This window comes from Triticum urartu, chromosome 6A (genome assembly GCF_056163025.1).
Source record: "Triticum urartu cultivar PI428250 chromosome 6A, HENAU_Tu73, whole genome shotgun sequence".
In the NCBI taxonomy this organism is placed as follows: domain Eukaryota; kingdom Viridiplantae; phylum Streptophyta; class Magnoliopsida; order Poales; family Poaceae; genus Triticum; species Triticum urartu.
In genome coordinates this window covers 586772392-586798938 of record NC_141878.1, presented here as the reverse complement: position 1 = coordinate 586798938, position 26547 = coordinate 586772392, and the positions used below count along the sequence as shown (strand labels likewise).

General features: G+C 44.3%; 1 protein-coding gene across 1 annotated transcript; it reads right to left on the bottom strand.

Moving 5' to 3' along the window:
- Positions 1 to 1092: 1092 nt before the first annotated feature.
- On the bottom strand, positions 1093 to 5271 carry LOC147966700 (uncharacterized). The gene is made up of 3 exons (XM_087527354.1): positions 5115 to 5271; positions 2197 to 2348; positions 1093 to 1800 (listed from the first exon to the last, which is right to left on the bottom strand). The coding sequence occupies exons 1-3, from the start codon at positions 5269 to 5271 to the stop codon at positions 1270 to 1272; spliced, it is 840 nt and encodes a 279-aa protein (XP_087383480.1). The 3' UTR covers positions 1093 to 1269.
- Positions 5272 to 26547: the final 21276 nt, after the last annotated feature.

The window sequence follows — 26547 nt, the reverse complement described above, 5'->3', positions numbered from 1 at the left end:
AGTACAAATTAAAGATGGATCAGTTCAAAAAAAATTAAAGATGGATATCCCCCAAAGTACATGCATGCATGCATGATGCCTTGGACAGGAGTGCTGCTAGGTCCATGCATGGCCTTTGGCATTTCCATCTAGAAACGCCATTGTAGCAACCTGTGCAAGCATGCATGTCCACCAGTCTATAGCCTTGCATGCAAGAAGTAGATTGTGGTGCATCACATTGTTAGCAGCCCTTCCAAGCATGCATGTCCACCAGCCTATAGCTAGCTTGCAGGAAGTAGATTGTGGTGCAGCGCATCGTTAGCAGCCCGTGCAAGCATGCATGTCCACCAGCCTATACCCTAGCCTACAAGGCACTTTGTTTGCAGCGTATCAATGCCAGAAACGCCATGGCCCCGGGCGTTTGTAGTCAAGCTAGAAACACCAACAGCTCTGGCGTTTCCAGCGTGCCATGTCAGCGAGCGACGCCAGCTCGGCCTGGGCAGTAACGCTACCTAGCTTGGCGTTTCCATGTGGAGCAGAAACGCAAGCTTGCTCGGCGTTTCTATGTTGGGCGGCAACACCGCGGACTGTGGCGTTGCTAAAAGGGTTAGATCGTGAAATACTTCCATGTCGAGTTTAGTTTGTGAGAAAGATTGCTCACAAGGTCAGAACAGTGATTTCGGCCAGGTTCGTCGTGGCCACCCGGGCTGTGTGTCCTGCGACGAACTCTGCCACGCTCGGATCTTGGTGCCGCTTTCGGCCGAAACGAGGTGGATTTGGGTGTACCCTTAGGATGTGTTTGGTTAGAGGGAGATGTTAAGGTGGATATGGGCATCCCTATCCAGTTGGATAGGGATAGCCAATTTTTCTGTTTGGTTGTGTGGATAAAGTTAGCCCATATTTTGTTTGGTTAGAAGGATGAATCATGGTTGGGGATAGCCATTTTTCTGTTTGGTTGGTGGGTGAGGCTAGCCCATTTTTCAATATGAGGCAATCAAATATGATACAAAAACATTGTAGAAAGAAGCAATCATACCCAAACAAACTCATCAGTGGTACAAGCTAAATGTTAACTTCAATACACATCATAGTTCAGCATTTCCATATATAAAACACAAGTGCATAGAGCACATAGTTCGACATTCCATATAGTAGTAGATCAAATCTATATAGTTATACAACCCATGCATAGTTCAATGTTTTGGTTGTAATCAAAAGAACAAGTCCATACAACCCATAGCTCCATTGTTGGTTGTCATCAAAAGCATAAAGTTAAACACCCATATAAGATCAGCATGCTTCAGCTTCAGGAAAGGTACTCTTCACATACCTAGAGACCCAAACCTTTCTTTGAACACCCCCCAGGACCTTGAATGCCGTTGCAACACGAGGATTGTCAACCAAATAGGCATAGTAATGTGCAAGGGAATCCATATCAAAGCCAGGGAGTTCTTTCATCTCATCCCAAAGACCATCAATGGCGGGGTTGACGTCGCTAGCAAGTTTCTCAATGGCAACAGCAATCCTTTCACTTGAAGCCATTATGGTTGCAACCATCCTATCTTCTGCAGAAGGATTAGTTTTGGCTTTCTTCAACTTGGGAGCGGCTGACTCATCACAAGTGTGTGATTGGGCAACCTCTTCATTCGAGGCAGCGACTTTGTTGGTTTTCTGTTCTTCAAGATCAATCACCTTCGTCGCTAAAGGGTCACTTGAGCCTTTTGCATATTGCCCCGTAGCCATGCCTGCTCCAACAATAACCAGCATCTCCTCATAATGTTTAATAGGCTTGTTCAGGAAGGGTTCATCTTCTTTGTGGTCCTTTGTAAACAAAAGTAATCATTTCAGCAAGGAATGTGAGTATAAATAAATTCCAGCAAGTTATAATGCATGAAATAGCTCATTTCAGCAAGAATTTGGCTATAAAAGCTCATTTCAGCAACTAGCATGGAGTATACATAAGGTCCAGCAAGTGGTAATGCATAAAAGAACTTATTTCAGCAAGAATTGGTCTATAAAAGTACTCATTCCAGCAAGGAAATGGAGTGTAAAAAAGTTCCAGCAAGTGATAGTGCATGAAAGAAATCATTACGGCAAGTACTAGGAGATATGGAACCAATTTCAACAACTATTTTTCATTATAAAGCTCATTTCAACAAGTATTTTGGACAAATGGAACCAATTCTAGCAAGTACTAAAGGGCAGAAAAATAGATACCTTAATATGGTTTGTGTAATGCTCATGATCAAGAACAATCATAAAGTTATCTTCATCCCAAAGTGCACCACTCAATGATTTGAGATGCACTATCTGCTTATACTTCCTTTTCCACGTCCTTGTGTGATTTGTGATGTGGGTTCCAATCAAGTCTGAAAGAACATGTGGTGCCCCCATGTTTGGTTTTGGTAATTGATGACAATCTCTATGGGCTAATGGTTTCCTTGAGTTATATTTGAAGGTTTTGTCCATAGGCTTTTCTTGGAGTGCATGTGTTGATTTCAAGGAGAGTTTGTGTCGACCAAGGTGTTATTCAAGGAATTATCCAAAGATTGGTCATGTGAGAGTTGAGCTTATTGCAAGCATGTCTTGAAGAAGAAGATTGTGTGATCATTCATGTCTACCTTCAAGACATCATTCAAATGAAGAGAATTGGAAAGGTTCAAGGTTGATCAAGACTAAGTCAAGAGTGAATCAAGTTGATTAACTCACAAAGCGTAGAAGATGTACCAAGAGGGATCAAGTGATCCCATGGTACGGTAAGAATTGTCAATTACGCTTTGTGTACTAACCCATGGTCTTCGTGAGAGTTCTTTGTGGGGTTAGGTTGCGGTGTGCAAGTTCAAATGGAGCATCACGAAGAGATCAAATGCTTGAAGCTTGCCGTCCTTTGTGGTGATAATGGACTTGTGAAGATGTGCGGAAGAGTGGCTCACCCATAGTGGAGTATGGGGGAGCAATCAACTAGTCTTCATCGAGTCAACACAATCAAGAAAGATGGTCCAACTTGAGGGAGTCAAGATTGTCATCATCTAGCTCAAGTGGACCATGTGCAAGGCAAAGGTTTGCCCTTGATAGGTTTTCTATTTTACCGGTCTCATGATGGTAGTGGGAGACCGGGTTATAGGATCGATTGCCGTACTATCAAGGGGGGCTCTCGATGAGTAGCTTGATCGTATCGTTCGTAGAGAGCTCAAACCATTGCATCCTTGCATCATCTTTCTTGGTTCTTGTTTGGTTCTCTTTGTGAGTCTTAGAGCTTATGGTCATCTTGATGACAAGCTTGAGTTCATCGAAAACGGAGTTCGCATGCATCTTCTATGATGTTTTCGATGTTGGAGGTTTTGCCGATTCTTCTCGGTTGGAGGTTTCACTCCTCTTTTTGTTAGGCATACCTCCCCTGCCTCTTCTTACTATTACCAGTCGCTGTTTTGATGCTACTCATCGTCTTGTTTCCAACAAGCTTGAGTTTGCTCAATTCGGAGCTCATATGCAGAAGTTATGGCAGTTCTTGTTTTCTTGGAAGTGGTTTTTTGTCTGGTCCCAGCGGTAGTACCACGAGCCCCTGCGGTAGTATTGCTTGGAGCTCTCAGCCGTTGTACCGCTGCTTCCGGGCGGTGGTACCGCCAACTTGCTCAGCAAAGTCTTGGGCGGTTGTTCCGGCCAGGCACCGCCCAAGTACCGGCCAGGCCTCTGTTTTGATGCGGTACTCGGGCGGTGGTGGCCCGGTTGGTCCGGTCGTACCGGTACCACCGGTGTCCGGAGCGGTTCTACCGCTCAGGACTTAGCCGCCCGAGCGCTCAAGGCCATGCGGTTGCACCGGCCCGGTACCGCTCGACTACCGCACTCAGGGGTGACTCCCTTCTGTTCCTATGCGGTGGTTGAGCGGTGGCTAGGCGGTTGCTCCGGTTGTTCTTCTCAACCGGTGCTACCGTCTGGTCGCCCGGTTGTACCGCCTGGTAGGGTTCTGCACGCATACTGTGAGTCCCAGTTGTACCGGGACCAGGAGCGGTAGTACCACTCATGTGCGGGCTGAGCACATAACGGTTGGATTTCCCCCCTCCTATAAAAGGGGGTCTTCTTCCCCTATGAACCCAATCTTTTGAGCTCGTGTTCTTCCCCCATTGTTGATCTTCTTTGAGCTTGCTAACTCTCAATCCCTCCATGGTTTCTTGCTAGTTTTTGAGGGAAAAGAGAGAGGAGATCTAGATCCACATTTCCACCAATCACTTTCTCCTCTATGTGAGGGGAACCCCTTGGATCTAGATCTTGGATTTCTTTGTGTTCTCTTTCTTGTTCTTCCTCTCATTTTCCTCCCTAGCATTAGTTGCTTCGGTGGGATTTGAGAGAGAAGGACTTGGGCACTCCGTGTGCCCTTGCCATTGCATTTGGTGCATCGGTTTGAGTTCTCCACGGTGATACGTGGAAGTTACAAGTTGAGAAGCTTATTACTCTTGGGTGCTTGGTACCCTTGAGCTTGTTCCTCTTGGGTGCTTGGGCGCCCTAGACGGTTGTTGGTGGTCGGAGCTCAATCATTGTGGTGTAAAGCTCCGAGCAAGCGTCGGGGTCTCCAATTAGGTTGTGGAGATCGCCCCGAGCAATTTGACGGGTTTCGGTGACCGCCCCCAAGGGTTGCCAAAGTGTACGGGTTCGGTGACCGCCCCCAAGGGTTGCCATTTGTACGGGTTCGGTGACCGCCCTCAAGGGTCCCTTAGTGGAATCACGGCATCTTGCATTGTGCGAGGGCGTGAGGAGATTACGGTGGCCCTAGTGGCTTCTTGGGGAGCATTGTGCCTCCACACCGCTCCAAACGGAGATTAGCATCCGCAAGGGTGTGAACTTCGGGATACATCATCGTCTCCGCGTGCCTCGGTTATCTCTTACCCGAGCTCTTTACTTATGCACTTTACTTTGTGGTAGCCATATTGTTTCTTGTCATATATCTTGCTATCACCTAGTAGTTTATCTTGCTTAGCATAAGTTGTTGGTGCGCATAGGTGAGCCTAGTTGTTGTAGGTTTTGTGCTTGACAAATTAACCGCTAGGTTTATTCTGCATTTGTTCAAGCCTAAACCATAATTATTTTAAAAGCGCCTATTCACCCCCCTCTAGGCGACATCCACGATCTTTCAAAGTCAGTGCGCTGAAAATGTTCATCCATAGCAGCGGCACAACCATTCCAGTGGACATTCTTGAAGGAGGTACCTGGTCTATGGCCACCAGTCACCAAACCACATAGATGGGCTAGCATGTACGATGACATGGTAGGTGTCCATGAGATTTGCCTAGCAGCCATATCCTACAATTTCACCAAGCATATCAGCAAGTATTTGGAGAGAAAGAACCAAATCAGCAACCAATTTCAACATAAAGAATTAAATTGGACATGTATTTGAATAGAAAGAAGCAATTCTGTAAGTATTTCAACATAAAGAATTGAATTTCAGCAAGTATTTCAACATAAAGATTAAATTCCAGCAGGTACTTGGAAAGAAGAAGCAATTCAGCAAATATTTCAACATAAAGAATTAAATCTCAGCAAGTACTTGGAGAGAAAATAAGCAACTCAACAATAATAGTATGTCATTACAACAAGTAATATGTCATTACAATGAAATTCCCACAAACACATAGTTCAAATAAAGTACAATAGTTCTTCCCACATTTGAATGACATGGTAGCTACTACATGTTTTGATACTGCAAATAGTTTTGTCGGTCTTCCCACATTTGATCAGCAAGTCCTTGCCTAAAATTAGCCATGTATGCATGTTCTTGTGCTTGGCCAGTTGATGATGAAGCATGAGTGATATTGGCCACCCATTCATCCTCGGGTATGATATATTCATCAATGCCATCATTTAAAACCTCACGCCACGAAAAGGAGGCAAGAAGCCTGGTTTGGCTCCATATCCGGCATCAACTAGATAAAATTTTCCTAAATACGAGGAGCATTTGGGTTACTTACATATATATCAAAATCCCATTGACAACATGTATCTACTTGGTTAATCTATTACCTTGTGGGACACGTAGACCATTTTCACGTCCTAAAGCATCGCGTAAAACTACAGCATCATGTGCTGTCCCCTCCCAACCGGCCAACACATATGTGAATCGAAGGTCAAAATCAACAGCCGCCATCACATTTTGAGTAGTATATTTCTTTCTACCACGAAAGGCAGCCTCCGTATCAGGTGTAACAGAGGCATGTACATGTGTACCATCAATAGCTCCAATACAATCCTATTAAGTGGAAATAAAAACAAAAAAATAGGATCTAAACAGATTTGTGCCTACACTGACAAAATGTAGTTGTCACTCGGTGTCATACCTTAAAGTATGGATCCCACCGATGGTTTCCTTCTATTTTCTTTTGGGTCCCCAATGAAGGCTTCCTAATAAGTTCATCTCGAAGCTCACCAATTGCATGGAGTACTTTTTTAAAATAGTGGCTAACAACTTCACCAGATCTACCAAAATTCCCACCAATTACTCTATTCCGAATATTGTGACCAACAGTGTGCAAAAACATTGCTACTTGCTGCTCAATGGACATATGGATTGTGTCCTTTAGCAAATTGCGATCTCTAAATAGTTGACAAAACCGAAAGAAAGGAGCTCTCCGAAGCCTAAGCATGTTCATACAAGTTGTGTCATTCTTCCATCCTTTGTTATCAAAGTACTCTCTTCTCATCCTATCTCTCTCATCAATTGGGGCATATGTAATTGCCTCTCTCCTTTTTCTTTTTCTAGATTGGACAACCAAAGCTATCATATTGATAAACCATTGTGCTGCTGCCGCACAAATTAACATCTTTGTTTTTTTGTCCATCTACAATGCAATGGTACAAATGACATTACTTCATCAATTACAAATGGTGTTACTTTAACAAAAACAACTCAGCATGCACATCATCAGTCAAGCAGTACATACGAGGAACATTTGGTTTTACTAGTAATCAAGTTACCTTTGATCTTGCAGAAAATCAAACAGAGGAGGGAGATGTAGCCCCTGACTTCAGCCTTGCCGTTTCCCTTTCAGCTCCTGCATGAAAAACAAATCAAACGTCAGCGCACACACACACACCACACACAATTTTACACCAGCAGCACCATGTACAGCCCCATCAACATGCCCAGCTGCTCCTGTACGCAAGCACACAGCACGCACACGTTCACACCACGAGCAGCAGCTCATGTACGCAAGCACGCCCGCGAAGTTTGCCAGCTTCCTACATCTGCTGCCCGCGTGCGAGGCGCATCTGCTCCCACGCCGCCCCTGCATCTACCTCCCGCGACACGCCCAGCTACAGCTGCCGCCGGCACCACGCCCAGCTGCGGCAACCGCCGTGCTGCACCCATCACCGGCCGCCGCCGCCACACCCATCTGCGGCTGCAGCCGCCGCGGAAATCTCGAACGAAGGACTAAGGACAGGAAGAAGATAGCACCAATGCACTGACCTTGAGATCCGCCGGCCGTCTATTCGATTTGCAGCCGCCGGCACCGACGGGAGACGAGACGAGAGATTTGAGGGAAGAAAGGGGGAAAAGATAAGGTTGGAGAGGTGGGCGGGGCCGAAAACGTTTCGGCGCGAGCTTGGCTGCCCATGTCCGCGAGATTTTCGCGCGCGCGCGGAGCTGGATTTTTGGCGAATATTCCTAGCATCTGGTTATCCACGTCCTGCCTCGTCCAACCTCGTCCATGAACCAAACATGTGGTATCCACCCTAAATATGGCTATCCCTGTCCCTTGGGTGGCTATCCCTCCAACCAAACACATCCTTAACCTCCGTGCGTCCTAGGCTAGGCTAGGCTATGTCCTGTGTGAGTGAGACATCTTGGTCGATCTTATCTCCTAGTACTAGCCACTTGGCAACGGAGCCAGGCTGGCACGAGCAAAGGCTAATTTGCTTCACTTCTCCATGACCACGAGCATGCTTGACTTGACGGTTCACGCCATGGATCGACTTGGCACGCATTGTGCAGTTTCTTTTGTACCACCAGCTTAGCACGTAGAACAACCTGGCTTCCCGTGCCACTCGGTACACGATCGACCATCTATGAAATACTCTGTACCATCAGCGCTAACGAGGAATCAAAGAGTGTATGGAAGTGGCTTTAAATTAAATATAATACTCCCTCCGTTCCTAGATATAGGGTGTATAGTTTTTGACATGGAAATTAAAGAACGCACGTGAAGGGAAAATTTCACAAGTTTTGAGTGAGATTACAGATGACTAATTGACATGATAAAATAGAGGAGCTTACATGATATAAGGAAATGTAATCAAATCCCTAAAAAAAATTATCCAAACGAGTGGTGCAACGCAATAGACCTTATATTTCGGATTTTTTCCTCAAAAATCTATACACCTTATATCAAGGAACGGAGGGAGTAACAGAATAGCCCCTTCAAAGTAGGGGCTTCACAACCCGCTTCTCTTCCTTAATTTAGTGAATGGTGGGTTAGACAACAAAGAAGAGATTAATAAGATATCGTATTAAACATGTACAAATGTACAATCAAATAGGTGTTAGAGGTATTCGTACAACACCGGGTCTAAATACACAATGATGTACAACACGTACAGGGGCGGAGCCAGGATTTGACGAGGGGGGGGGGAGTATTCAATGAACATATTGAAGTTTTGTTTTCCTAACAATGACCATTCTATGAGGAATACAAGATAATATGGATTTTGCAATTAGAAAATGGTAGATTTTCATTAGTTTGAATGTGGTTCTTATGCCTAAAACTCACAGATCAAAATGTATAATCTTACATGGTGTGTTTCCAATTCTAGCTTGTTGTGTAAATTTTACTCATGCCAGAATATTTGATTAGTCGTTTCTGTATAAGCTAATTCCGTATTTAAGTTATCATGTATACAAACTGGTATGTAATTTTCTAACTGGGCTAAAAAATAGAAACTAGAATCTACCAGTTTGTGGAATTCTAACAATAATAATAACTTGCGATGACGTAGACATGAGCTGATGATATGCCTTAGATTTGAGGTGAGTCCTGCTGAGTTGTCCTAGGGCAAATTCTGAAACTAAGGTGGTGTTTGGTTCTTTAGTCATAGGACTTTTTCTAGTCCCTAGGACTTTTTGAAAAAGATTCTCAAGGAGGTGCCTCTAAGGACTTTTAGCAAAAAATTCCAAAAAAGTCCCACCCTGTTTGGTTTGCTAGAGACTTTTTCTACTCCCAACACAAAAAAGTCCCTGGAACCAAACACCCCCTAAGATTATAGAATCAGTGCATACCTATTTTTTTAGAATAAACAAAAAATTGCCGCCCTAATTAATCCCATCAAAGGCAAAAACTTTCTAGTCTTTTGGAGAAAGATGCGGATTAGTTCATCAGTATTCCATGGTATATATATAAATCAATGAAGGAACCAAGAAGACTCACTGTAAGATTACTCCGCCATGGGCGACAACGGCGGCGCTAATCTGCTGTACGGATGCCCTCGTCTAACTTCCACAGGCGGCTAGGCTACGTGCATCGAGCTCTTGTGCGTTTTTTTAGGGAAAGCGAGCTTGTGTACGTGGTGCGTCGGGGCCGAAACGATCGAAGCCATAGAGGATGCTCTCGATCATGGCCTGGTCAGCTTCCACAACTACCAGCAAGGGCTATTTGTTTAATACATGGGCTTCAACTTGCAAAGTTCCTGGGCTTGAAGCCTTCTTGACCGCACTGTTAGGGGGGGGTCCTAAATCTAATTGGCCTTGCCTAATTTAAAGTGCAACTATCCCTAGTTGGTTTTGGTAATTCATAACAACATATAGCTCATTGAGCTAATGCTATTCCAAGATGATTATTTCAGGAAAGCTCAATGATTGGCATGGCATGGATGTGAAAGTGGAACCCTCAAAATGCTAAGGACAAAGGATTGGCTCAAGCTCAAAAGCTCAAGACTCTTCACTTTATATTTTAGTGATCCAAGATCACATTGAGTCTTTAGGAAAAGCCAATACTATCAAGGAGGGATGAGGTGTTGCTTAATGAGCCTCTTGCTTCATGTGCTTAGTGATATGCTCCAAAACCCTCAACTACTTTCCCATATCCACATATGACCTAAACCCTAAGCCAAACTCGGTCCTACCGATTCTTCCTATTCGGCACCACCGAGTTTCACTTGTCATTAGCCACTGCCAAACCCTAGCAATTTGGTCCTACCGATAAGGATCTCGGTCTCACTGAGATGGGGTTGCAAACTCTCTGTTTCCCTTTCATAACTTTTCGGTCTCACCGAAAGAGCGAATCGGTCCCACCGAGATTGCAATGTAAACTCAGTGTTTCCCCTTTGTAACTTTTCGGTCTCACCGAAAGAGCAAATCGGTCCCACCGAGTTTGCCTGACCAACTCTCTGGTTAGCTAATTACCAAATTCGGTGTCACCGAGTTTGTGTAATCGGTCTCACCGAGATTACGTTATGCCCAAACCCTAACCACATCGGTCCTACCGAGTTGCATGTCAGTCCCACCGAAAATCTCTAACGGTCACTAGGTTTACATTTTCGGTCCAACCGAGTTTATTGATTCGGTCCCACCGAGATTGGAAAACTGTGTAACGGTTGGATTTTGTGTGGAGGCTATATATACCCCTCCACCTTCTTCTCATTTGATGAGAGAGCCATCAGAACACACGCACCATTCCAACTCATATGTTCTGAGAGAGAACCACCTACTCATGTGTTGAGACCAAGACATTCCATTCCTACCATATGAATCTTGATCTCTAGCCTTCCCAAGTTGCTTTCCACTCAAATCTTCTTTCCACCAAATCCAAATCCTATGAGAGAGAGTTGAGTGTTGGGGAGACTATCATTTGAAGCACAAGAGCAAGGAGTTCATTACCTACACACCATTTGTTACTTCTTGGAGAGTGGTGTCTCCTAGATTGGCTAGGTGTCACTTGGGAGCCTCCAACAAGATTGTGGAGTTGAACCAAGGAGTTTGTAAGGGCAAGGAGATCGCCTACTTCGTGAAGATCTACCGCTAGTGAGGCAAGTCCTGTGTGGGCGATGGCCATGGTGGGATAGACAAGGTTGCTTCTTCGTGGACCCTTTGTGGGTGGTTGCTTCTTCGTGGACCCTTCGTGGGTGGAGCCCTGTGTGGACTCGCGCAACCGTTACCCTTGGGTGGAGCCCTGTGTGGACTCGCGCAACCGTTACCCTTCATGGGTTGAAGTCTCCATCAACGTGGATGTAGGATAGCACCACCTATCCAAACCACGGGAAAAACATCCGTGTCTCCAATTGCGTTTGAATTCTCCAAACCCTTCCCTTTATATTCTTGCAAGTTGCATGCTTTACTTTCCGCTGCCTATATACTCTTTGCATGCTTGCTTGAATTATGTGATGATTGCTTGACTTGCCCGAAATTAGCTAAAATCTGCCAAGAACTAAAATTGGGAAAAGGTTAAGTTTTTATTTGGTCAAGTAGTCTAATCACCCCCCTCTAGACATACTTTCGATCCTACAAGTGGTATCAGAGCTTTGGTCTCCATTTGCTTTGATCTCCATAGCTTTTGGTGATCATAGCCTTGGTTTCACAACCTAGGAGAGTATGGCGTCTAGCGAGGGAAATTATCACCGTAGAGGTCATTACTTTGATGGTACTAATTTTGCTAGTTGGAAGCATAAAATGAAAATGCATATTCTTGGACATAACCTCGCCGTTTGGGCTATTGTGTGTGTTGGTTTGCAAGGTGACTTCTTTGATGGGAGAGAACCGAACCGTGAAGCTACCACGGATGAGTTGAAGATGTTGCAATACAATGCTCAAGCTTGTGATATTCTCTTCAACGGATTGTGCCCCGAAGAATTCAACAAAATCAGCCGCCTTGAGAATGCAAAGGAAATTTGGGACACTTTGATTGATATGCACGAAGGTACCGACTCCATCAAGGAATCCAAGTTGGATGTGCTTCAAAGCCAACTTGACAAGTTCAAGATGAAGGATGGTGAAGGTGTCGCTGAAATGTACTCTAGGCTTGCTCTCATCACAAATGAGATTGCCGGCTTAGGAAGTGAAGAGATGACCGATAAATTCATCATCAAGAAGATTCTAAGAGCCTTGGATGGAAAATATGATACCGTGTGCACATTGATCCAAATGATGCCCAATTACAAAGATCTCAAGCCAACGGAGGTGATTGGGAGAATTGTTGCTCATGAGATGTCACTTAAGGATAAAGAGGAACTTCACAACAAATCAAGTGGTGCCTATAAAGCCTCATGTGAAGCCCCTACATCATCAAGTGAGAAACAAGACTTCAATGAAGAATTGAGCTTAATGGTGAAGAACTTCAACAAGTTCTACAAGAGTAGAAGCAAAGATAGAAGCTCCAAGTCAAGGTCCTACAATGACAAAAGATCTTCTAGTCGAGAGCGAAACTGCTACAATTATGGAAGACCCGGACACTATTCCAATGAGTGTACGGCTCCCTACAAGAGAAGAGAAGATTCTCCAAAAGGAAGAAGCAAAGGATCACCACCAAGAGAGAGAAGGAGTAGAGATGATCGTTACGAACGAACATACTCACGGAGAAGCAAGGATTCGGAAAGGAAGGAAAAATCATCAAGGAGCTACACAAGACGAAGACATCAAGCTCATGTTGGTGAATGGGTATCCGGCTCCGACTCCGACAGCCACTCCGAGAGAAGTTATTACTCCGACTCCGAAGATACTCAAGATGAAGGTGTTGCCGGTCTAGCACTTGTGTCAACCAACCCCTACGACATATTTGACTCACCAAATGAAGGGATTGGAAGATGCTTCATGGCCAAAGGTCCTAAGGTAACACACCCCGAGTATGTTGATTTCAATAGTGATGAAGATGACTTGTTAGGTGATGATTTGCTTGGTGACAACTCTAGTGATGAATACTATGATGAAATGTCAATTAATCATGCTAATCAAGATAAAACGAATGACAATGATAAGGAGAAAATTGAGGCCCTAACTAAAGAACTAAACACTCTTAAGTTAGCTCATGAAACCATCTTCGAAGATCATCGAGAACTTTTAAGAGCTCATGAGAAATTACGCTTTGTAAAGCTCAATCTTGAGCAAGAGCATGAGTTCTTAAAGGCAATCAATGATGATCTTCGCAAGAAAAGTTCTTCTTACATTGCCAAGCATTTACTCTTATCCACTTACATGCCTCAAGTCAAGTCTAGTAACAAGAAAGATTCTTCCTCTAGTAGTAACAATGATCATGCTAAATCCAATATTGTTGCTTCTAGTAGTTCTCTTGATTCCACTAATGATTCTCTTAGCCAAGTCACACTTGAGCAAGAAAATAGCTTATTGAAGGGAATTATAGAGAAAGGAGTGTACAAAAGCCTTGCCGGGAGTAAGCAATTCGAGGAAATTGTGCGCAAGCAAGGAATGCACCGGAAGAATCAAGGTATTGGTTTTGAACGAAAGTTCAATGCCAATGGAGTTGAGTGGGAAGAAGATCAATACCCCAAGACAAAGTTTGTACCTCAACAAGACAATGGAGTTTCAAGGGGACACAAGCTCAAGATGATCTTCCACCACAAGGCTACAAGCAAAAAGGCAAGGACAAGCTTCAAGAGGAAATTTATGCATTTGAAGAAGCTCCAAAGACCTTAGTCAAGTGGATTCCCAAGACTACTTCAAGTTCCACTTCATCAAGTACGACTACAACTCCAAGGATTCCCATCAAGATGATGTGGATCCAAAAGAAGAAGAACTAGAGAGTTCTTGAGGGTGACTCCGCCAACATACTTCACTCTTATCATTTTGGCAAGAACAAGTGCAGTCAACTTCCACATCTTGCACTAGTTCAAGGAGTCACAAACTCTCTTGTTGGTAAGACAAGGGACAAGGTAACCTAAAAGTTTTCATGGACATCATCCTTGTGTGCATCACTCTATGTCTATGGATATCCTTGCTTGTTCCTTGTGGGACTAACCCATGTAGGTATTGAAAGTGCAATTCACTCAAATGGATAGCTCCAAGAGATCTACATCAACATTGAGCATCCACATATTCAATATCTACATGAAGTCATCATCGACAAAACCCAAGGTTAGTTCATCCCTCTTAGGGGGGATATCACATCTAGGGGGAGCTTTACTCTAAGACTTGAGCTAAAGCAACTCTAAAGATGTGAACATATCAATGCTTTATGTAAAATTGGTAACCCCACTTGAGCTTAAACGATGAGTATGACCTATGATCAAGTGTTCTCACTTGACTCCTAAGTCAATATACTCATATATAGATGACCTTGTCATCGCAAATTGCTTGATAGGTGCTAGAATTGGTTGTGCATGCCTTGCCACATATTTCATTTGCCATCTTATTGTGTGAGCATGCTGGTTGCATATTTTACTCATTCGAGGACATCCACTTGTTGTTTTGATTGTTCGGATTTATCTTCTTTTGCCAAGTGGATGGACAAGAATGCCTAAGAACCTCCTCTAGCTATCTATGCTTTTTCTCGTCTCAAACTCTATTCATGCTGCATCACAAAATTTGATCAAGTCAGATTCGAACCACTCTGTGTGAGGAGCGCTCGGAGTCCCCGATTCGTCATAGACTTAAACTTCCAAAACCTCTTTATGATTCTTGGTCTGACCGATACTCCACTTTCGGTCCTACCGAGATCATTAAGTTGATCTAGGTTTTCGATCTTGGTGCAACCGATTTGAACACTTCGGTCACACCGAGTTTCAGTAACTGCTTGCAGTTATGAATCTCGGTGCCACCGAGTTGTTCCACTCGGTCACACCGACAGGGTCGGGCTATATATAGTCACGGGCAAAATTTTGGAAATTTCTCCGAACCCCTTCGCCCGCGCGATAGCCTGCTCTGCCCTCGAGGTCTCCGGATCGTCTTCTCGCCGCCAGCAGCCCCCAGTCGCTGGTCTCCGTCGCCGTCAACGGGAATTCTGCCCCGCCGTTGCCGCCGTAGCAAGTCCCCGCCGAACTAGGGTATGGACTTGATCTTTGTGCTATTCCCCAATCTGATTCCTAGCACATTGTGATCATATTGATTCTAGCCATGATTGAAACACTCCTATCCAGTCAAAACGCTCATAGATTAGGTTTGATTCGAAAATTCTAGGTTTAGGTTTCCGCCAAAACTATCTCGGACCCACCGAGTTGAAAAACTCGGTCCCACCGATTTTGCTTATGCCATTGCACAAGTGAGACTCGGTCTGACCGAGAATTACTTATCGGTGTGACCGTTTTTTGAACTCAGTGAAACCCTAGCAGTCTCGGTGCCACCGAACTGTGACTCAGTCCTACCGAGTTCACTAGTTTAGGTTCCAAAACTGCTTCGGTATCACCGAGTTTGAAAATCGGTAGATCCGAGATGATTTCAGTGGGAAACTAAAACTAAGTTTTTGGATCATTCTTTTGTAAAAATCTCTGTATTTTGTGATGCTCATCCACTCTATCTCTTCTATAATCTATTCATAGGGTCAGCAGTCAGTTTGCAGCATGTCTGATCAAAGTGATAGCCAAAATATGTCAGAGCAGCAAGTGGTGATGAGTGAGGGCACTAGTCCCTCAAGTTCTTCTGATGAAGGCAGCAGGAGCACTCCTAGCAATTTTCCAAAGGCTGCCACGAGACAAAGGAAGAAGAAAACTTTAGACTCTGAAGACGAGGACTATGTGGCAGAGGAAGAGGCCACTTCCAAGAGAATTGAGCCAGCTCAAGGCACTAAGCCAGGCCTGAAAATCAAAAGGCCAGCAGGCAGGCAACCAATGTCAAAGGTCAGAATGTCAACTAAAAAGCCCATAGAGCCAGTTGCAGCTGAGGGCAAGAAAAGGAAGGAAAGGGTAAAGAAGACTGTTGCTAGAGTACTTGGCAAAGCTTCCATCATGGAAGAGGAAGAAGAAGAAGAGGCAGCTGCACCAGCGCCCAAGGCACCCAAGCTAATGGGAGATGCCATAAAATCAGGGGGAGCTGCTTCCAAGGCCAAGTCAGCTCCAAAGCCAAAGCCTAAGAGAAATACAAGGAACATTCCTGCAGCTGAGAAGAACAAGGCCCTAGTGCCTGAGACTGTTGCTGAAGAAGAGGAAGAGAATGTCCTGAGAAAGCTAAAGCCCAAGATCCCAGACCACAACGATGCTCATCCTGTGGCTGAGGACATGAAGCTCAGGAGAGATTCAGGGCTGAGGAAATGGAGAGAAGTAGACCTGTATGCTTCAAGGAGAAGGACTGCCGTGGACTACAGGTTTCACACCAAGGAGCAGCAGGATTTTTATGAGACTGTTTTGCTAGATAAGAAGCCAATCGTCTGTGACATGATATGGGTTGACTGGACCTACATGAGGGAGAAGGAGGAACACTACCCAGGAGATTATGACAGCTTTCATGCTTGTGGAGTAGCCGACTTTGTTGGGCAGAAGCTCACAAAGTGGAACAAGGAGCTTATCATGCAGTTCTACTCCACAGCTCACTTTTATCCAGATGGGAGGATCACTTGGATGTCTGAGGGTACAAGGTACCAATCCACAGTTGCTGAGTGGGCACAGATTATTAATGCTCCAGAGGAGCAAGATGATGACTTGGATATCTATGCCAAGAAGAAGATGGACCATAACTCCATGTCCAATATGTACAAGGAAATTCCCAATGAAGCTCTTGACACCTTCAAATTTGGGTCTGTGCATTACCTTCTGTCAGGACTGCCTACGATCAACTGGATACTAAGGCACACCTTACTGCCCAAGTCTGGAGATCACAAGATGATCAGAGGCCATGCTATCAACTTGCTACATGTGTTTGATGTGCCTCAGAAGTTCAAAGTGATGAGCCTCATAGTGGAAACAATTAAGAGGACTGCAGCAGATCAGAAGAGGAGCTGCGGATATGCCCCTCAAATTCAGGAGCTCATCAACTCCAAGATGGGCACGGGCATATATCTATTGGACAAGGAACACCTGCCCATCCGTCCAGATTTCGAGGACAATCAAGTTGTCATGACTGAGAATGAGCCATCATCTGCCCAAGCATTTGCAAAGAAGGAGAAGGCGAGGAAGGAGAAAGCTGCCAAGATGCCTACCCAAGAGGAGGCATCTGAGTACTTCTTGAAGGCCAAACAAGAGCAGCTTGGTTACTTGATTGCATCGACGCTGAGGATTGAGCAAAGTCTGGCCACCCTCACTCAGAATCAGCAGAGCCTAGAGAGAATCATGGAACAGAAGTTCTATGACTTGGATGTCAAGGTAACGGAAGTTCAATCTGCAGTGGAGCAGCTCCAGGAGGACATGCAAGAGAGAAGAGGCAGGACTACCACTGCCTTTGCCAGAGTGCCAAGAGGTCCGAGGTCGTCTGCCGTGCCAGTTGCTGACACCAGAGCCACCACTTCAGCACCAGCTACAACCTCAGCTCCAGCATCTACTTCAGCTCCAACTCCAACGACTACTTCAGCATCTACCGAAGCCTTCATCCTTGGAGTGGTCCGGACTCCACCACCACCAGAAGATCAAGCCTGAGCGTCGATTTAGCACTATGCATTTTCTAGGAACTTTTTGGTAACTTGTTGCCAAAGGGGGAGAAGATGTATAGATCATAGGCTTCGAGAGAGAGAGAGTGTTGCTTTTCTCTCTTGCTTTATTTGGTGGTTTTTCAAACTTGTTTGCTTTTGAGTGCTTGAGATACTACGTCATTATTTGTGAGACATTGATGATCATGTGTTTGATCATAAGCTACACTTAATGTTTGCTTATTGCAATTATCCTATCTATCTTGTGTGATCATTCACTATTCTTGGTGATGAGTGCATGTATTTCATTCTTATCATTTTGAGCGCTCCACCAAGATGTATGTGACATGGAAGAGTAACCCATGACTCTAACTCTTTGTGCATTTGCAGTCCAAAGCAAATTTTAAATATGCAAAAATTTAGGGGGAGCTCTTACTTATCACATACTTCTCAAAGCAACGATATATTTCATGCTTATTATCATTTGTCGAAGCTTTGATCTATATGTTGTCATCAATTACCAAAAAGGGGGAGATTGAAAGTGCAACTATCCCTAGGTGGTTTTGGTAATTCATAACAACATATAGCTCATTGAGCTAATGCTATTCCAAGATGATTATTTCAGGAAAGCTCAATGATTGGCATGGCATGGATGTGAAAGTGGAACCCTCAAAATGCTAAGGACAAAGGATTGGCTCAAGCTCAAAAGCTCAAGACTCTTCACTTTATATTTTAGTGATCCAAGATCACATTGAGTCTTTAGGAAAAGCCAATACTATCAAGGAGGGATGAGGTGTTGCTTAATGAGCCTCTTGCTTCATGTGCTTAGTGATATGCTCCAAAACCCTCAACTACTTTCCCATATCCACATATGACCTAAACCCTAAGCCAAACTCGGTCCTACCAATTCTTCCTATCCGGCGCCATCGAGTTTCACTTGTCATTAGCCACTGCCAAACCCTAGCAATTTGGTCCTACCGATAAGGATCTCGGTCTCACCGAGATGGGGTTGCAAACTCTCTGTTTCCCTTTCGTTACTTTTCGGTCTCACAGAAAGAGCGAATCGGTCACAGCTAGGGGTGCGCGGTGGCAAGCAGGCGCTGACAAGATAACCATCGTGGCAAGCAGGCGCTGACAAGATAACCATCGTGGCAAACGGTGGCGTACCTAGCGGTCCATTTCGGTACTGTTTAGGCGACACAGACGGGCAATTAATGCCCCTGTCCCTTGCCGCCAGGGTTAGGTATGATAACACTGTAACAGGTAGCTGTACCTATGTAAGTGCATCTAGTGCCACCCCTAGTTGGTTTTGGAGTATTGACGACAAACCTAGTTGAGGGACTAACGTGTTTGTGAGAATTGCAGGAAAACACAGGTAGAAGTCCCTCATTGATTCGGTTTTATTACCGGAGATGACCCCTAAAAATGTACGAAGACATTGAAGACAATGGTGGTTTATGAAGATATTCATATTGAAGACAATGACATGTGAAGACTCCCTATGAAGCTTATGGAACTCGAAGACTTAGATCCTTCGTAGTTTCATTTCATTTATGTTGTGTCGTAGGAACCACCGTACTGTTAAGTGGGGTCCAAGAGAACCAGTCAGAATGACTGAAGTGATGCCTAATTCAAATCCTATGTCTTCGAGCAAAGACTTTGAGAGAAAATCTTGTCCAGAGTCAGACAAGTCAGCTTTACTTGTAGCCCAAGTAAAGTTGCCGTGTGAGTTCAAAATTCGACCGTTGGTACACGTGTCAGTTCCTTAGTGACCCAGGGTCATTTCGGACAGATCAGGTCGGGTTGCCAAGTGGCTATAAATAGTCCACCCCCCACAACCATAAACGGTTGGCTGCTTAGATTTCAGTGCACGGCTTTTGTCGTTTGAGAGCAACCCACCTCGAAGCCTTTGAAAGAAAAATTCCTAGTGAGGAGAAAAGCCCTAACCACCCGGAGCCAGAGTAAATTGGGCATCACTTAAGTCTTCGTGTCTGTGTGATCTGAAGACTTATTACACTTGAGGACTGTGCATCCTCCAGACGGTTAGGCGTCGCGTTCTGAGCATCCAAGAGAAATTGTGGATTGCCGGTGAACGAAGTCTGTGAAGGTTTGGGAGTCTACCTTGAAGACTTACCAGAGTGATTGGGCGAGGTCTGTGTGACCTTAAGCTCAAGGAGAAAACGGTGAGGACTGGGTGTCTTGGACTAAGTGTCCTTGACTGGGTGTCCGGGACTGTGTGTCCTTTGGTTTAAATACCTAGCCGCTCCAACCAGACGTACAGTTGTCACAGCAACTGGAACTGGTCCAACAAATCATTGTCTTCAACGTGTCACTGGTTTCATCTTCACTTCCTTTTACTTACAGTTATTCATTGTGAAGCCATTGCATGCTTGCTTTATCTTTTGTCTTCACAACATGAATGTATGATCTGTTTGGCTTCATAACTTCTTCCTACCCGATCCTTATTACACTGAAGCTGGTTGTGATTGCGCTTTCACTCTATTGAATACATGACCATGGCTGGCCTAGTGTAATCTAACTTCCGCTGCATAGTAATAGGCATAATCTTCACTGTTTGTCTTCATAACTCTCACGTTTTGAAGACTTTCATAAAAATCGCCTATTCACCCCCCTCTAGTCGATATAACGCACTTTCAAATTGTATCAGAGCAAGGTGCTCCCTTGTTCTGTGTGATTCGGTTTAACCACCTGGAGTTTTAGCTATGTCGACTGCAGGGATAATCAAAGTCTCCGCTGCTTGCCCCGTCTTCGATGGAACTGAATATCCCTACTGGAAGAATAAGATGCGCATGCATCTTGAAGCCATTGACGTCGACCTATGGTACGTCGTCGAAAATGGTGTTCCCAAGGCTGGAGAAGGTGTCACTGCTGCTGATGTCAAGAAGTTCGATCAACTGGACTCTACTGCCAAGAATATCATCTGTGGTCATCTGACCAAAGGACAGTATGGCCGTGTGAGTGCCTTGAAGACATCCAAACTGGTCTGGGACTGGCTCTCCAAAGTTAATGAAGGCATATCAACTCAGAGAGATCAAAGAATCAGTGTCCTTCGCAATCTCTTCAACCGCTTCAAACGAAATGACAATGAGAATGTCCAGCACACCTTTGATCGGCTCACTGACATCACAAATGAGCTACAAGCCCTCGGCGCTACTGAGATCACCAAACATGAAATCGTCAAGACGCTGCTGAGATCACTTGATAGTTCGTTTGACATTCTGGCCCTGATGATTCAAGAACGTCCTGATTTCAAGACACTCGATCCGTCTGACATACTTGAGAGGCTCAACACACATGAGTTTCAGCTTTCTGAGAAAAGAGATATCTACGGTCCAAACTATGGGCGAACTCGTGCCTTGAAGGCGAAAGCTGTCTCCTCATCTGAAGAAGAATCTGACTGCAGTTCTGATGATCCTGAAGACATTGGAAGAGAACTTGCAATGCTAGTAAAGAAGTTTCAAAAATTCACCAAGAAGAAAGGCTTCAGAAAATCTTCACGATCAAGCTCAAGGAATGATGAAGCTTCTGCTCATGACTACAAGAAGAAAACATGTCACAAGTGCAAGAAAACTAGACACTTCATTTCTGAGTGTCCACAGTGGGACAATGAGAACAGAAGGAAGAAGAAGAGCAAAGAATATGATTCTGACGACAAGAAAAAGAAGAAAAACTCAAAGTCTTCTTCCAAGTCTTCATCAAAGTCTTCGTCACACAAGAAGAGCTCATCTGGCAAGGCACGTGCGTTTGTAGGCAAGGAGATGGATTCAGAGGAGGAATCCGCATCTGAGGAGGCAGAGGTGGAGTCTGAGGACGAGTCTGATTCTGGCATTGCGAGTCTGGCTACAGCATACGTCGCCAAGTCCATCTTCAACACTGAAGACAATAACTGCATCACCGACACCGACGCAAATGACAAGAACGACTCCACTCCTACCTACTGCTTCATGGCACGCGGTGCCAAGGTAAACACACGCACCACTCGCTATGAAACATCCAGTGACGATGACTCTGAATGTGATTCAAAACCTAGCTACAAAACACTTGCTAAAATTGCAACTGAACAACAGAAAGCTATGGAACATATTCAAAAACTGTTAGACAGAAGCGATGATCTGTTGGGTGCTGAAATGACTCGTTCTGAATCCTTAATTGAAGACATAAAAAACCTTCACGTTAAGTATCAGGAACTTGAAGATCGTCATGATACTCTCTCAACAACTCATGAAAAGCTTTCCTATGACTATCTTCAAAGGAAGCAAGAACTTGAGAAATTGAGGGTGGCTCATGAAGATCTTCAAAAGGAAAACGAGTCACTTCGCGCCGAACAGATCAGTCCCGCTCAGGAAGGATTTGAACCACCATGTCTTAAATGCATTGAGCGTAATAATGCTAATTCTGTTGCTGAATGTTCCACTACTACTACTATTCCAATATCTTCAACTGTTGATGTGGCAACTAACCCCTCTGCTGAGGATACCACTGCTATTGCTGATGAGAATGCTAGGTTGAAGACATTGCTTGAAACAGGGATGTACAAAAGTCTGAAAGGGCATCAAACATTATGTGATGTCCTTAAGAAGCAGATTCTGAACCGAAACCCTAGGAAAGAGGGTGTTGGGTTCGTGAGGAAAATCAATGCAGATGGCTCTTACTGGAAACCTGAGCAGTACCCCAAAACTACATGGGTTGCTGCAAAGGAACTTTCAGCAGATCCATCCAATTTATCTGGCTTCACTTGTGCTAACCCAATTATCATTGGTGAATCCTTTGATGCAAACTATAAACTGTTTAAGAATCAGAATGGTGAAGTGTTTGCCAGGTACATTGGTACTAACTGCAGGAATGGACCGCCTATGAAGAAGATCTGGGTTCCGAAAACATGTCTGGAAAATCTTCCTGTGAATGTCTTCATGACACCTCACTTGAAGAAGACAAACCTCGGTCCAAAGGCTTCATACAGACAGAGGACTCACCTGAGTCACACTAACGCAAATGTTTTGCAGGGAAACCACACTCAGGCATAGGAATATGAGAGCGGTTCATCGAACCGTCATGTTCATATGACCAAAAATTATTTTGCTTATGCCCATGAGTATTATTGTCCCCCTGCTAGACTGTTTGCTAAGGCTTCAAAGCCAAAATTCTCAGATGCTGCACTTAGACTCATAGTTTCTAAGCCACCCTTGAAGATGTGGGTGGTTAAGAAAGCTTAACTCTCTTTTGCAGGGAAAGGTCTTCAGCACAAAAACAAAATCGTCTGATGCTATTGCTGGGGACCATAAAAATCTTGTGGGGCGCAAGATAAACTGCCCAAATGGCATCATTATGTACTTCGTTCCTGAATCGCATGCTACTCTCCCCATTAGTCCTAATCTGGATCTAAGTTTTCATAACCCACTGGTTCGTCAAATGTTTATGCTTCACAACACTCTTCGTGAAGCCTATCCCCCTAACTGCACTGTAGGGTACGATACCAGCGACTTCAAAGTCTTCAGAATGGATTATTGACAGTGGGTGTACAAATCACATGACTGGCAGAAGAAGCCTTCTCATGGACTCAACTTTACGTCCATCCGACAAGAGCCACATTACATTTGCTGACACTGGTAAAAGTAAGGTATTGGGTCTAGGTAGAGTTGCAATCTCAAAGGATCAACACATGGATAAAGTCATGCTTGTTGAATCCCTTGGCTTCAACTTAATGTCTGTCTCAATGCTTTGCGATTTGAATATGATTGTAATGTTTGGCAAATATCGCTGCCTGGTGCTAATGGAATCTGACAAATCTCTAGTGTTTGAAGGGTATAGGAAAGGTGATTTGTATGTGGTAGATTTCTCAGCAGGACCACAACTTGCAGTATGTCTTCTTGCAAAAGCTTCAGAATGCTGGCTTTGGCATCGAAGGCTTGGGCATGCTGGCATGAGGAACCTCCACACCCTTGCGAAGAAAAAGCACGTCATAGGCATCGAGGGCGTCAAGTTCAAGAAAGATCACTTATGCGGTGCCTGTGAAGCAGGGAAGATGACAAGGGCAAAACATCCTTCGAAGACAATCATGACCACTACTCAACCCTTCGAACTGCTTCACATGGATCTTTTCGGTCCCACTCACTACTCAACTTTTACTACTTCTGCATGCCTCTATGGCTTCGTAATTGTTGATGATTATTCTAGATATACTTGGGTGCACATAATCCTTTACAAGACTGAAGTGCAGGATGTCTTCAGACGCTTCGCAAATCGAGCTATGAACAATTTTGGCGCCAAGATAAAGCACATCAGAAGTGACAATGGCACTGAATTCAAGAACACTGGCCTTGATACATATCTGGATACCTTGGGCATCACACATGAATTCTCAGCTCCATACACGCCACAGTAGAATGGCGTCGTCGAACGCAAGAACAGAACACTCATTGAGATGGCCAGAACAATGCTAGATGAATACAAGACTCCAAGAAAGTTCTGGACTGAAGCCATTGATACTGCATGCCATACAATCAATCATGTTTATCTTCACAAGCTTCTGAACAAGACATCTTATGAACTCCTAACTGGCAAGAAGCCAAATGTCAGTTACTTCAGAGTATTTGGCGCAAAATGCTGGATCAAGGACCCACACCACACCTCAAAGTCTGCACCAAAAGCACATGAAGGCTTCATGCTTGGATATGGAAAGGATTCGCACTCCTACAGAGTCTTCAATCTCTTCCACTACAAAGTGGTTGAAATAGTGGATGTGCGATTTGATGAAACCAATGGATCACAAAGAGAGCAATTGCCAAATGTGCTAGATGAAGTTCCAGCAAATGAATCAATCAAGCTTATGGGAACTGGAGAAATTGTACCTTCTGAAGCTCATCCTGAAGAAGAACTTATCATCTCAGCACCTGATCCACATGAAGACAATGCTCAGCCTGAAGATATACCTTCAAATGACCACATAGATCAGCAAGAGCAAAGTCTTCGCCCCACACACCCTCGTGTTGCAAATGAAGTACAAATTGACAAAATACTTGACAGCATCAATGCACCTGGTCCACTCACTCGTTCAAGGGCAACTCAGCTAACAAACTTCTGTGGGCATTTCGCATTCGTCTCAATATCAGAACCCAAGAAAGTTGAAGAAGCCTTCATGGAACCTGAATGGATTCAAGCTATGCAAGAAGAGCTTCAACAGTTTGAACTAAATAATGTATGGGAACTGGTTAAGCGTCCTGATCCACGGAAGCACAACATAATAGGCACCAAATGGATATACCGCAACAAGCAAGATGAGCATGGTCAAGTTGTCAGAAACAAAGCTCGTCTCGTTGCTCAAGGATATACTCAAGTGGAGGGCATTGACTTCGATGAAACATTTGCTCCTGTGGCTAGGCTTGAAGCCATACGCATACTGCTGGCCTATGCAAATCATCATAACATACTTCTCTATCAGATGGATGTGAAAAGTGCCTTTCTCAATGGCAAGATTGAAGAAGAAGTGTATGTTGCACAACCACCTGGGTTTGAAAATCCAAAACATCCTGATATGGTATACAAGCTCAACAAGGCACTGTATGGCCTCAAACAAGCCCCTAGGGCCTGGTATGATACACTCAAGTACTTTCTGAAAAGCAAAGACTTCATACCTGGTTCCCTGGATCCCACTCTTTTCACGAAGACATATGATGGTGAACTATTTGTGTGCCAAATATATGTGGATGACATTATCTTCGGCTGCACCAATCAGAAGTATAGTGAAGAGTTTGGATATATGATGCAAGAGCAATATCAGATGTCCATGATGGGGGAGCTGAAGTTCTTCCTCGGTCTTCAAATACGGCAACAACGCAACGGCATCTTCATATCTCAAGAGAAATATCTTAAAGAGTGCCTGAAGAAGTTCGGTATGCAATACTGCAAAGGCTTCACAACACCAATGCCAGCCAAGCATCATCTGGGTCCCGATGACAATGGTAAAGAGTTCGATCAAAAGGTATACCGCTCCATGATTGGGTCTTTGCTTTATTTATGTGCATCTAGGCCAGATATCATGCTTAGTGTTTGCATGTGTGCTCGATTTCAAGCGACACCAAAGGAGTCGCATCACTTAGGTGTGAAGCGAATTCTTCGATATTTGGCTCACACCCCAACTCTAGGATTATGGTATCCAAAGGGCTCAGAGTTTGATTTGGTTGGATTTTCGGATGCTGATTATGCTGGTGACAAGGTTGATCGCAAGTCTACATCAGGCACATGTCACTTTCTGGGACGATCACTTGTATGTTGGTCTTCAAAGAAGCAGAACTGCGTATCACTCTCCACTGCTGAATCTGAATACATTGCTGCTGGATCTTGCTGCGCTCAGCTTCTATGGATGAAGCAAACACTCAAGGATTATGGCATTCATCTGAAGCAAGTGCCACTTTACTGCGACAACGAAAGCGCCATCAAGATTGCCAACAACCCAGTTCAGCACTCGAAGACAAAGCACATTGAAATTCGTCATCACTTTCTCAGAGATCATGTTGTGAAGGAAGACATTGATATCATACACGTCAACACTGAAGAGCAATTGGCAGATATCTTCACAAAGCCCTTGGATGAGAAGAGATTTTGCAAGTTACGGTGTGAGCTAAATATCTTGGAATCCTCAAATGTCCTGTGATCAGGCACACATCCTAACACTTAAGCATATTGATGACTTAGATGTGCAACACACGAAGTAGCGTATATCTTCAAACAATGAAGACATACATTCTAAGTGTGAATACATTAATGTGGAATTTGACTTCGGAGCGCCATGATAATTGTGTGCCGTGTCTGGGTCTAATACTTCCTATACGGTGGGTAACGCCACCACCAAACGTTCCATTTTGAAGTGTTTCTCTCATGGCGTTACCTCTCAATGTCTTCACAGTTGGTTTGGCTTCATTCTCAGTATGTCTTTATGATTATCTTCACTGCGTTGATTATATGGATATATATGTACTGATGTTCTGTCCTCTACAGCATTCACTTATAGCTATGTCTTCTTGGTTGAATCTTTTGAACTAAGTCAATGTGATCGGACCCTAACCTCTCT

What these genes read in the sequence shown, in the direction of transcription:
- LOC147966700 (XM_087527354.1), bottom strand. Translation starts at nt 5,271, where the DNA reads ATGGCTGCTAGGCAAATCTCATGGACACCTACCATGTCATCGTACATG. An exon ending in GGATGAACATTTTCAGCGCA is followed by an intron (nt 2,349 to 5,114) that starts CTGACTTTGAAA and finishes ATGTTCTTTCAG; the next exon opens with ACTTGATTGGAACCCACATC. An exon ending in ATTACACAAACCATATTAAG is followed by an intron (nt 1,801 to 2,196) that starts GTATCTATTTTT and finishes TTGTTTACAAAG; the next exon opens with GACCACAAAGAAGATGAACC.